General features: G+C 28.9%; 1 protein-coding gene across 11 annotated transcripts in view; it reads left to right on the top strand.

Annotated features, from left to right (window-relative positions):
• The window catches only part of LOC143233909 (growth factor receptor-bound protein 14-like), a 46,341-nt gene extending 33,519 nt beyond the window's left edge, over nt 1–12,822 (top strand). For 9 of the 11 annotated variants that reach the window (XM_076470782.1, XM_076470784.1, XM_076470781.1 and 6 more), the window contains 7 exons: nt 496–603; nt 1,210–1,308; nt 2,234–2,341; nt 3,065–3,184; nt 5,780–5,925; nt 8,414–8,507; nt 8,888–12,822. In XM_076470782.1, the coding sequence (XP_076326897.1) occupies nt 496–603; nt 1,210–1,308; nt 2,234–2,341; nt 3,065–3,184; nt 5,780–5,925; nt 8,414–8,507; nt 8,888–9,052 (840 nt within the window). In that variant the 3' untranslated portion in view covers nt 9,053–12,822. The remainder of the gene's footprint in view (nt 1–495; nt 604–1,209; nt 1,309–2,233; nt 2,342–3,064; nt 3,185–5,779; nt 5,926–8,413; nt 8,508–8,887) is intronic. The other 2 variants (XM_076470779.1, XM_076470788.1) reach the window with 2 other exon arrangements.
• The last annotated feature ends 1,202 nt before the right edge of the window (nt 12,823–14,024 follow it).

Genomic DNA, 14,024 nt, shown 5'->3' with positions numbered 1-14,024 from the left:
TCTCATTTTTTTCATGAAAGATAGTAGAAAAACTTTCTACAATATCTCAAAATTAAGATGCTTGTTATAATAATTTAAGTGTTTTGTTCTTTTCAGTAAAATGTATTTAAGATCTTAATTTTTACAGGAATACTGTGAAGTTGCATTATTTTCTTACTGAAAATTTTGTTAACAAGTTTCCAACAAAACAAATTTGATGTAACAAAATTACATACTGTTTATTTTAACTTGTATTTGCTGAAATCCAGTTTGACTATCATCAAATACATCTTTTATATATTTAAACACAATACTTTTCATCAAGTAATCTTTGTAAGAATTACTTTTTCAACATTATTAGTTAAAATTTTGTACTTTAAAAAAATTAATTTATTGAACATATTAAGCCAACAAAGAATTTATAGAACAAATTATTCAGCTTTTACTTTGCTGAGGTAAAACTCAAGATGAAGAACAATGATTTTTATGTTAATTTATACAATTGTCATTTTGTAGGATCCCAAGCAGATGCATTCACTTTTAGACCTAAGAAACTGTGATATTTTTATGCCAACTGGAGGGAAATCTAAGGGATCTCCAACTAATTTCTCTTTTTGTATCAAGGTTTGTTTACCTTAACACAGGTCTTCCTATCTAAAGACAAATATTTGCCATTCTTGTTGTCTAGGATAAGAGAATGATATACAGATTAGAAAAAAATATTGCTTTTATTTGAAATGGCAAAAACGTTTTAGAAAAAGTAAAATGTCCCCTTTTTAATCCTTAATTTTGGTCAATGAAACTTTTCATACATGTAAACAATGAAGCATGTAGTAGGTGTTTATATCTATGTTTTAAATCAACAGTTTTTCACTACTCTGTATATTTTTCATAATGACTACACTTAATTGATTTTAACACTTGTGTCTAATGTAGGTAATTTTGCACACCTTTAGTCTTGAAATATATACTCTTATTTTTGAGTTTCTTTAGTTGTACTCCATGATTATTGTAACTTGTATCAAGTGTGACACTAATGTAATCATTTGGCAATGTAATTCCATTAGAACTATGCAAAAATTTGCTTAGTTTCATTTTAAATTTATTGTATATTATTAAATATTTTACATTATTTTGCTAATACTATTGAACATTCATTAATATATGGTTAAATCTTGACTATTAGATTAAAAAACATTGGGATTATTTTATATAATATTATTATTTCAGTCAAGAAGTCTGGAAAGATCAACAACTGATTTAAAATGGTTTTGTTGTGTAAATGAAAAGGGACGAAAGTGCTGGATTGTGGCCTTAAGATTAGCAAAGGTAAATGCAATAAAAACATTCACTAATATATCTTATCCAATATCCACGAAATCTACCACATGAACAAGTTACTCTCCACCACAAGTCTTGAAGAACCATAAATAACATAACAGGATTGATTGTTTTTTAATTTTGCACAAAGCTACACAAGTGCTATTTGCACTAGCCATCCCTAATTTATCAATATAAGACTAGAACTCTTTAGCTATGCATTTTACCAATGAATAGTGTAATTGACCATCATCTTATAATGTCCCCATGGCTGAAAGGGCAAGCATGTTTTGTTTGATGGTGATTTGAACCCATGACCCTCAGATAATGAGTCGAGCACCCTAAGTACATTAATAGGTAGGTTAATTTGTACTTTTAGTACTCAAAAAGTAACTATAAGATGATAGGAGAACTTCTGTTCTCACCTCCTGATTGAATAACTGTAAGAAACTAAAAACTTCTGTTCTCACCTCCTGATTGAATAACTGTAAGAAACTACTGCTGATAATTAATTTTGAAATAAACAGCTAGCTTTCTTAGTTGTTCATTAGGAAATATTTTGATCCATTTTCACATATCTTCAATGAGAAATAAGCAAATGTGGATCACAAAATTGTCTAAATCACCTGTTTTCCAGGAAGAATACCAATTTCAACAATAACTTCTAACTGTTAGCCACTTACTGGGTATGTGTTTTAAATAATGAATATCTATATAAACAATTTAATAACTTGGTATGTAACCATGGGTATATTTAATACAAATGGAAATATTTTTTTGGTTTTGTTTTAACTTATCATCTGATTGCATCTCTTTATTTCCTGTTATTGATGTAACTTTATTTTAATATATTTTAACATGATTCATTCTTTTCCTTTTATATTTATACTTAATGTTCCAATTTAGATAAAATTTCTTATTAAACTTCCATTAGTTTGGGACAAAGTTACGAGAAAACTATAGTGAAACCAAGTCAAGGAGGAATAGTGTTGACAATTCACCTTTGTATTTAAACATAGGAGAACATCGTGCTATCACATTTGTAAGTATGCTACAGTTGTTGTTTTTCTTATTTTTACATTCTTCTACCTGTTCTCAACAGTGAGCTCATGAATATCGACAAAACTCTTGAATAAAAACATTACTTCTTATTTGTGTGCATAAGTTATACGTTTCTAGATCTCTGATTTTATTAAAATAATAATTTGAATAATAAAAAACTGCAAACCATTAATGAAAATGTGAAATGCGTTATTTTTTTGTGTTCTTACATGTCTGACATATATAATGATACAAGTATTTAGCTTTTCTTTCTTTGTTGTAACTATAAGTTATGTTTAAATTACTGTATTTCCTGAACAGTTGCTAAATGTGTTAATTAAATTATTATTTTCAAAGATAAAGTTTTGAGTGGTAAAGGTTGACAAATAATGTCTGTCATGATAACATGTTTTACCAAATTTGTTTCTAAGATTCATTTACAGATAATATTTGTATGAGAAAGATTTCTGATATTTTCTTGATATGAGAAATTTGTTACTTATGAAGACAAGAGTTTATTTAATCAAAGAAACATTTTCTACTGATGTCCTAATGGCATTTTAATGAATGATAAGACATGATAATACATGGAATGGACTAAAAGTTGCTTGAAAACATTGAGTAGAAATCTTTGTAATAAATATTCACTGATAAGCCATTTCTGATAACTTATTGCTAAAACCTTGTAGGCTGCTAGTTTTGAAACAAAATATTTGTTCCATAGGATTCTCTCTCCTGTAAAAAACTTCAAGTAGCAATGGATTTCACAGGACAGTCTAGCCATGTAGTCCAAAACTCAATAGAGCTCAAGGCGGTTGCTGCTGTGGAAACAATGAACAGGAAGGTGAGAAACATTTATAGGTACACACTCATACAATGATTATTATGACAAGTGTATTAATGTTTAAATCTGTCTTTCACTTTATTTACGTATACATATTTTTTCAGTTACTATGTATAATTGTCATGTTATTGGAAACATTAAAGCATTATTATAAAAAAAAATGAACAATCAGCACTTCTAGGTGCTGGTGATAAAAAGTTGTTTATGAGACTTATAAAGGGTAAATTAAAATGATTTTGAAGCACTTGTATTCCAGTTTAGTTACCATGGCTGCAAGATTTGGTACCATAGGCAATATGTTTAACATGTGTAGTTATTTGAAGGTGAATTTCTGCAGGAATGTTGAGAAGATAATTAAAAGGGAAGGAATTTATTAAAAGAAAAGGGCACTTAACTTTCAAGCATCATAAGGCAAGAGGTTTGGGCAAAGGCACTAGGGGGTGCTATGAGTACTTTGGGTTGCTTTTGGTACGCATAGGATGAGAAATCATTAGAGGCAAACAGACCTTCTTTTATTTCTATCCAGTAAGTCTTATAAGTGCCTCTATTATCTTAAACTAAACAATAAAATATTCTTTACTTACACTTAATAACATACCATAATTATTATGTTTTTGGCTGTAAAATCCTTCAAATCACTGTAACTTTAAAGCTGGAATTTTTTGTAATAACTCACAGCAGGCAAGGTGTATAATGAAGTACATCTTTCAGTTGTTGTGAACAATTTCTTATGATTGAGAAAATGGGCACTTGCAGCATAAGAAAAGGAAGATAGGAGCTTGAGAACACCTGCATATCCTCCTGGTATTGCTATGGATGAATGTATTCGGAGATGTTCCAAATAAATAATCATGCATTGACATTGTTAACTTATTTAGATTTAAAGAAAAGAGTTTTCAATATTTCTGTAGATATGGACAAACCTTAAATATCACTATTTAGGGCAGCAGTGTGCTCTAAATTTACAAGCCAGTAATGCTTTAGGAGGGTCCAAAGAAAGTTTCACAAACTATAGGCTACAAGAAAGAACCCCTGATTTACAAAAAAAGCACTGTGATAAAACTGTCTATTTATATCTTTTGTTACTTCAGATATTGTAATAAATAGAACCTTAAAGTTTGCAAAGACTCACAAGTTTCCAATCACAAATCTCTACTAATAGCTTTTTTCATCAAAAAGATGAGATAAAATTATAAATTTTTGGCACTTCCATTCAATCACATACTTTGAAGTCCCCAGTTCAGCTTCAGTAGTCTTGGAAGCTGATGTACAGTTATATTGGAAGATCTGTAGAAAGATTATCGAAATGTGTGGCCATCTTATATAGAAGCTTACTATAAACATGAAGTATTGAGCAGCAAAGCATGCCCATTGCCATAAGATTTAAGACAGTTGAGAAAGTAGTTCTACAGACAGGTTGGGCTTATTTGTTTGTTTGTAAGCACAAAACTATACAATGGATTATCTGCATTCTGCCCACAACAGTTATCAAAACCAGGATTCTAGCATTGTAAGTCCACAGACATACTGATATGACACTGGGGGCCAGATAGGTTGGGAACTGGAATGTTGTTCCTATAAAATTGAATTATTCTAAGCATATATAATTGTTTTTCCTTTTGTATTTTTGAACATTGTTTCTATATGTTACAATAGTCCTTAATTCTTTTGATGTCAACTGTTAAAAGTTTAAACATATGTAGCTTTCTGAGATCTTTTTATAAAGTCATATAGTTGCAAGCAGTTATTATTGCAAATATTTTCAATAAATGTAAATTATGTAAGATTATGATGTAAAATCTCAATTTAAACTTTTCAGTGATTAAATATGTAAGTAATTTGATGTTAATTCTGTTATTTTAATGTTATGTTAATTTTATTCTAATCCTTGTTTAAACTAAATTTCAAGAGCACTATTGGTTGAAATGTTTAATACTTTTACTTATTTTTATTATTTTCTATTATAGATATGTATATTTTTAACATAAAGATTCTTTTACATTGTTATTTAAGTAAATGGATTTAAAACTATCCTAAATCTTAAAATTTGGCTAACCCTTGTGAGATATTATTGGAATTATGAATAAAATTTCAAAAAGGGTGAGGGTACTCAAAAGATAAATCAATGAATTTTAAACATTCTAATTTTTTTTGTTTTATGACAGACACCCCCACCCCTTCTGTAAGAGTTCATTATTCTAAACTTTGGGTTTTAATACCTATAGTGGGCAAATCACAGACAATCAGTTGTGTAGCTTTGTACTTAACAACAAACAAAACAGTTTAATGACAATTCGTTCTTTTAGTTAAACTGTGATATAAAAATCTGCTGTGTTGATCACTAGGTTATTTTTTATTTCTTATCTATGTAGATAGCTTACTTTGATCAGAAATTAATGATAATTAAATCATAACTCATTTTTCTGAGTTCACTTTAAGTACTTGGACATACATCATTTATTTTTGAAAATTTGCACAGATATGTTTGGCAACAGTGTAGAAGCACAACTTTTCCATTGTGAATTTCATATTAATATTTAAGAAGGATTAAGTAACATGAGTAGTATCTATTTTTATACTATAGTATCTTTGTAGCAGGAAGCCTCAATTGTTGAAGCTGTACAACCTTCAGTTCAACCAACTTTGGAGTTTGGTGTCTCCAAACTACAACCATGGTTTTATAGTGGTATGACAAGAGAAGAAGCAACTCAACTGTTAACAAAATACAGAACAGTAAATGGGTGAGTTTAGCAAGTGGAATATTCATTTGGTATTTAATTTTGTCATAATACAGTTGAAAGGATTCAAGCTACTTATAATCATTATCACATATACTACTTCAAAATATAGTTTCAAAATATTAACACTATGTTCCCACCTCTCAATAGTGATATATTATTGGGTTAGAAAGTATATAATTGTTGTAGTAAGTAATTACTCGTTGCTTTCATTCAACTATATTTTTCATTTTTCCTACTTTCAAACCAAAAATCAGTACAATGAAAACAGTGAGGAAAATACTTACGAGAACTTGTCATAACATAAATTCTTACAATGATTCTTGTTTTATTATATTTTAATAATGCTTGCAGTTACTCATAGAAAGTTATAGGCAAGGTCTTTTTACTTTTTTGTGGATTTCACTCATATGCCAACTTTGTTAGAACAATATTTTGAGATTTATATAACTATAATTAATATTTGGTTCCAATGAACAGGGCTGACAAGAACTATTGGGATGGTGGTTTGCACATGTATAAGTGACTGAAAACACTATTAATGTTTGCTTTAATGTTTCCTTCTAATTTGACACATTTTCTTTACTGCTCTCATGGGTCTTCTTGTCACCAGTGGGTCCTGCATGGGGGAATATTGCCAGACTCCCTGCTTTCTCTATAGGCCTGCAGTTTAGAACAAGTTACCTACTTAACATAAAATTAAAAATAAATCTGGTAATGAGTATAGTTAATTAGATGTACATTTCTTACTTGTAAAGATAAAAATGCATTGTTTCATCATTTGAGTACCTGCACTATTAATGTGTAGAATGAGAAGAAAGTCAGGAAAACCATGCCAAAATATTTTAGTAATTGAGAAACTGTAACAAACTACTTTCCATATGAGGTTTTCAACCGATATATTCACTGAAAGATCAGTGTCATGTGAAGTACATATTTCATATGGGAAACCTCCAAGACTTGTTCAAAATAATTGTGTAATAAATATATAACATAACATTTAGGAACAATGTGGGACCTATTGGTCCATCTTGGCTGTTCCATACTGTGAAACAAACTGAAATTATTAAAAAATAAATTTAAAAAAATTAAAGACAGTTATTATCATTCGTATACTTATTAAGCTTTCTCTTAAACTCATTTAAATTTACTGCCTTCACAAAATCTGAAGGCAACCTATTTCAAAGGCAAATTATCCTGTTAGAAAAATAAAACTGTCTTAGCTGAAGGTGACTCCTACCCTGCCAGAATTTGTTTATGTCCTCTCGTTCTATTGCCCTCCCTGTTAAGTGTTAAAAATGTTGATGCATCAATGTTATGAATTCTCTTTACAATCTTAAATGCATCAATCAGATCCCCTAACACTTCTTTTTCCAGAGAAAACATTTTGAAAGATTTCAACTTCTCCTTGCATGACAATCTCTCCATCCAAGGCACCATTCTAGTAATCCTTCTATGAATTCTTTACAACAATTCAATGTCTTTCCGAAGGCAAGGAGCTTAAGACTGGACATAATATTCCAAATGTGGCCTAACCAGTGAACTACACAGTAAAATTATAACATCTCTATACTTGTATTCAATAATTCTGTAGATACAACCTAAAATTATATTTCTTACCACTAGCAACAGCAAATAATTAAAAGAGTTAATAAAAAGAGCTCTGTTACTGGTTCAGTCTTGTAAAGTGCATATTTTCTAATCAAGGCAAAATTCCAGATGTCCGAAATGTATCAACTTGTTTTCAGAATTTTTTGCTCATTATTTTTGTAAGTTTTTCATTGATTTAAACACACGTTATTCAGAAACTGCAGTTTATATTTCTTGCTCCCAAGTAAGGTTACAAGTAAACACTGTTTTTTAATACCCATTGTGGCAATAGCACAGATAACTCATGGTGTCGCTTAGTGCTTACAAATACAAACAAAACTTTTCTTTGTTTCATAAGTTCAACCCATAGTCAATATTGTTGAAATGTTTTAGTACATGTCACAAGAAATTGAATATTCATCATTTTGTTAATGTTATGGACATTCCCTAACATATTAAATAGAGATTAAATATACATATTATTCATAGCATCATGATTTAAGAGATTCAATTTTGGTGAACCATATATTGATAGTAATTTTAAAAAAAAGTAACTGAATTTTATTACTTTTTAGTATTTAGATATTTTAAGTGTAGGCTTAGCATTCAAGTCATAGAGTTAAGTAGTAGAAGATATTTTTATTTTGTTGTAAGGACAGCTAGATAACAGACTTAAATTTATAGTAAATTTATTTTAAGACAATTTGTAGTTCCTAGAAGCCCAGTTCTAACATCAAGCTTGAAACTGAGTAAATTTAGTGTTAAGCTTTCAGTAGATTTTAAGACTAAGTTACATATTTTTGCTAAAATTAAGGTTTTTATTGTTGTGCAGGTTTTAAAAAGAAATGTGCTACATTATCAAAGTAAATTAGTTTTATCTATTCATTTTTACTTTGACCAGAGTATTCCTGGTGCGTGAAAGTAACCAAAACCCTGGCAGATTCGTCCTCTCCTATGTTTTTAATAAGAAAACACATCATACTGAAATCTATCCAGTAAGTTAAGTTTAAAGGTAACTTGGGTAACTAATTTATATATATATTTTGTCAAGTTAAGCCATTTAAAAATTTGACTGTTTAACTTTGTCATGCGTTTTCAGGTAGAAACTCCATCTTTGTGACATATTTCTAACCATATCATATCCACTCTGATTTCATAGCATTTTATCTGTAGTTATATGTAATATACCAAGCTGTTTTTGTAATTAAAACTTTGGTATGGTAATTCAAAAGTAATAAATTGTATTTTATAAAACTCCCTAGTAATTTAAAGCTTGTAGAACTTTAATTTCTTAACTTTTGGTTAATTTGTATCAAACGCAAAACTGTATTCAAATCATTTAAAAGTTGGAAATAACTTTTTTATTATCTGCTAGATAGAGGAAAAAAACCAACTATGTTACACACTGGATGGTGGAAAAACCAAGTTTTATGATCTTCTGCAGCTGGTTGAGTTCTACCAGCTCAACCTTGGTTGCTTGCCAACAAAGCTTAAGCACTTCTTTGTCCATAAGCCAAAAAGAACACAATATCCAGTCTAAGAAGAATATTATAGATCCTGAATTTTGTGTCTGTATAATAATTACTTGAAGTTGTAATGACACATTAGACTTGGTTTCATTGTATAATACAGCAATCAGTGATCAAATGAGCAATATTGCACTATTTGTGCTACTGTTTTTAGGTGTTGACAGGAAGTTGATTGTGTTATTTATGGTTCTTTTGTGCAAGAGATCTGTATGTGAAACACAGAATAATGTGTTTAAAGCAACAGTGTATTCTTGAAGTTATTTATTGATTTATTGTTCTGAGAACAAATGTTAGTTCCTTTTTTTTTATCTAAATACCCCAAAAATGGCAATATGAGAGTCAAAGTTTTTCAGATATCAGTGCCTTATTAGAGATTGTGTCAACTACTTACTGTTAAATTATATTTGTTCTTGCTGGTCAAATCATTGGAGAAGCATTAAAAGTATTAATAAAGGAAAAGTTAAATAATGATATTTTAGACGTTACCTAGTGCTGGCCATGCTAGACCATTTAACAAACTATTTAATTATATAAGAAATAAGAATAAGAAATTCAGTCAGCAATTTTTTCATCAAGACACACATTTATTAGTTCATCCTAAGTACATTGCTCAACAAAAATTGTGCTGATTTTAAGTTTATCTGATTAGAAAGATGTTCAAGTTCAACAGAAAAAGATGCACATTTCTTATGTACACATAACAGTGAAGAAATCAAATTAAAGTTTAGTCCAAAAATATTAAACATTAATCCATTTTAACAAACCCTAGGCATTCAGCTTCATAAAAAACCTTATATGCTGCAGTTAGTTAGCAATATATGCTAAATATTTTTGTAGTACTCCCTGACATCTCTACAGTATTGATCAAGGGTAGCTGTTTATGCCTAGTTTCCATGTTGCTTTTTATAATGTTATAATAAGCATGTTTTCAACAAATTTCTTATATACCACTGAACTTTTATAAATGTCAACTAGGCAGTTACTACCTCTTATATTTACTCATTCAACTGTAAGTAGTAATATTAATATAAATTCTTCTGCTAAAATTTTACAAAACATTAATAAGAGTGACAAAACGTTCAAATAAAATTATGTTAAATGTATTTAAATTATTAAGAGAAAGCTGGAACTTTTAATTACATTATAGTAATGCATTTATTTAAAAAATTACAAATTTATCTACAAGTTGACTAAAGCAGAAAAATTAGCTTTGAAAACTAGACGCCTCAAAAGAAACAAAATGTTGTCAACCAGATCATGTGATTTCTTTGTGGCCTTCTTAATGAAAATATATTTTAAATATCTACAAAAGACAAACTGTATAAATTATATATTTTTATTTATAGCAAGATTAGGATTTTTTTAAGTGGAAGCAATATTGAAAAAAAAATTATAAAACACAGTACAAGTTATGAAGCATGTGAAACAGTGTTTGTTAGAAAGCTTAAGAATATCTTGGATTTTAAGCACTATGCTTTTGTTATGCCTTTGCATGTAGGATTTGTCCACATGGTTTTCTTTTGAGCTGAAACAGGCCAATATCTAATGATATCAAGGTGGAAATTGTTTTTGGAATAGGTTGAGTGAGTCCTTTTCTATTTTTATTGGTAAATGGTGACACTAAGATATTCCTTTTTCTTTCATCACTATAGTGTTTTACATGTTAACTAGTGCTTTACTAGGTTATTTAACATGTTATTCAGTTATGTAATGATTATTTAATTTCATATTCTCTGTTTACTAGCAGACCAATTTAAACTAAATCAGCACTCAAACACACACACACACATGCATGTTCAACTTCATATGTTACTTAGATATGACTTAAAGGAAGAAAACCATTTGAGTGTTAAATTTAAAATATAAATTAAAATTTATGTCTGTGGTTGAATACGACAGAAATTAAACTATGTAATGAAAAGTCAAGTGATAAGACAAAATGTAATCAATTTTAGTGTTATTACTCCAATAGAATTGCTTATAACATTTATTATTACTAAACATTATGATTACTAAACTTTGTTTGCTGGATTTTATTGTATCCACAAAAGGTTTGTTTGGTCCACTATGTTTCAAGAATTCAGGCTTCAATATAGATCTAAAGTAATTTATGTGTTATTTTACTTAGTTACTATCTGCTATAGACAAATTGCAATACCGTTCAATTTCTTTAAGTGTATCAGCTGTAACTGCTTTTCCAAATTAGAGGATATTTCATTAGATGACAACTTGGAGTTGAGGACTTGGCTCTACAATTTTCAGATGTATCAAAACTGCACCATCATCTACAGATGAGTCAGAATCTATAATCACAAAACTTGAACTTACTGATATGTATACATAAATATAGACTTCTCTGATTTATATACCTTTTAACACTGGATGTTGCTGTGATCGAGGTCATCCATGGTTGAAATAGACTAACTGAATCTTTGTAATAAGCTTAGAGTGAATATATTAACTGTTGTCTGTTGTTTTTTATCTGCAAAGAATCATATATATAGTAATTAGTTATAATTTTAAAACTATTAATAATTCCCAGACACTTAATGATCATAAAGTTATGCATAGTTTAACCATAAGATGAATTGTTCACAATCTGATTTTTCACACAATCAGAGAGTAAAAAACACCATTTCCCTTAGGCTTATTACAATGAAATAAGTTTATAAACACATTGCTAAAAATGCTAACTTTTAAAAGAAAGTTGTGCATATTTTACTGTTTTCTATATGGCAACAAGTGAATAGAATGCCTAAATAAAACATGAGGCTTTTAAACCTTTGTTTTGAATAGATTTTCTCTCTTCTGTATGCATTGGAGCTAACCAACCTTTTTTATTTCTCCTTATTGATTGGATTTTAGGGCAAGTTAAGTTTTTTTTAATTCTATTGAAAATACTTAATACCTTTCTGATTTCACTTTATTTGTCAACTCTACAAAATACATTCTTTGCTTCAGAGCCACTTGGAGGCTAAATGACTAAGAGGTTCTAGTTGTAGTTCATCTGTGATACTATAATGTCCAAATAATGATTAAACATTTTATATCAATCAGATCTTTGACTTATCAAAAGTAGGACATACATCATTTTTTGCTTTAATGTTCTGTAATGTCCATTTAAAGGGTGAGAGTTGAAGAACATACCTTTCAATAGGTGTTGTTTGTAAAGCAGAAATATTCAAACTTACAAAAAATGTGTAGGTTATAATGGTGTGTATTAAAAGACAGTTTTTAAATATTTGTTTTAGGATCAATTTCACTTTAGATGTCCAAGTTAAGAGCTGTAGTAATTGAATGCAGTTATCTTTCTTTACAACTAGATAATTGTGATGGCTTGTGTTGTTTTTGTTTTTTTATATTACATCGAGAGTTGTATCTGAAAATAAATTGTGGTTATATTGAGAATTTTGCAACCTAAAACTAACTGTTTAAACAAAATTTATAATAACTGTGATACCTTTGAACTAAGGTAAGGAACAAATAATTGTTTTACGTATTACTTTTTCTATTTATTATGTGTATTTATGTTACATCAGCATCTTGGTTGGTTCACTAGAAAACAACAAACTTACAGAACTTTATCAAGATAAATTGTGCTATTTATTTTCCTGTGTTAATAAATTATAGTTCAGGTCTGCCTACGAACATTTTAGTCATTGTGCAACTTTGCTTCTACATTTCATTGTTTGTTTTTACATTTGCAGCAAAGCTTTTATGAACTGTTCCTTCATATTTAGACTCTTTCATTTATATATAAAGAATAAAAGTTAAATTTTATTTAGTTTTCTTGAACTTTTAATTCATAAGTAATGCATTTTGTGAAATATCTTACTCTAGTACATCATTGTACAAACTATGTAAGCTAAGTTCTATTAACTCATGTTAGAAAGTTTATCTAGTTTTTCATAATTCAATGTTCTATCAAATACTGCATCAAAACCTAAAATTTAGAAAATTTTCAAATAAACTCTTTTCTTTTTTACGTCTGAAAAATCATACAGGCAAAAATTATCTAATAAACATGAATCATTTCATCATAATATTTTGTTCATTTTATTCACATTTAATTTTAGTCATGGTTAATAATTAGTATGTAAGATACTTCAGCATATATGTAGGTACTTTGTATATTCTTGAAATACAAAACTTATAACAACTTCATTTTTTATTTTTTATTTAATTTGGATAATACACAGTGAATCTTGTAAGTAATTACTAAGAAAATAAAATAGTTTGAGAATATCATACTTCAATGATACAATACTAGTCAAGCAGTTTTGTTCATGAAAAATCATTAGTCGTCAAATAAAATGATAATAGCAGTACATTTGCATTCTAGTATGCAGATGTGGTCAAACTGAATAATATAATGTAAATGTTTAAATATTATTTGAAACATGTTAGGCACATGTGCAGTAAATTTTTATTGACAATTGGTGAAAGTATTTTCCAATCAATAAGTTACAGAAAAAGTAAATTCTAGTGCAAGTAAAATTTAATTTCCACCATACATAGGAATTATAGCAACTGTCAATTTATGGTTATCTAAAGGTGAAGAAAAGCCCTTCATTTCTTCTTCCACCAAACAAAGTACCTTGTACATAATATTTCAAGTAGGCAAAAGCAAAATTACTCGTAAAAAATAATATTCATCACAACCTTGAACTCTCTGTCAATGTTTTTTATGCAAAATGTGTATCTGATTACCTGTCAAGTCATCTGAAATACAAATCCTTGGTCAGTGAGCTATGACCATAAACATTTGGGTGAGACAGATTTATATCCTTACATTTCAAGACATTTTACTTCAATATGGAGTATGGTCACCAGACACACAAAAAGAGCCTGACATTGATGTTGCATACTTAAAATCCGTGTCAATATGGTCATGAGGTACTTTAATTAAAAGAGTTATTTCCAAGAAATCTTTGTTTATAATCATTTGACAGACCCATCTCACATGAGCATACCATTAAAGTT

This window comes from Tachypleus tridentatus, chromosome 12 (genome assembly GCF_004210375.1).
Source record: "Tachypleus tridentatus isolate NWPU-2018 chromosome 12, ASM421037v1, whole genome shotgun sequence".
NCBI classification, from domain to species: Eukaryota; Metazoa; Arthropoda; class Merostomata; order Xiphosura; family Limulidae; genus Tachypleus; species Tachypleus tridentatus.
The sequence above is the reverse complement of the archived record's forward strand: the minus strand, read 5'-3'. Positions and strand labels throughout refer to the sequence as shown.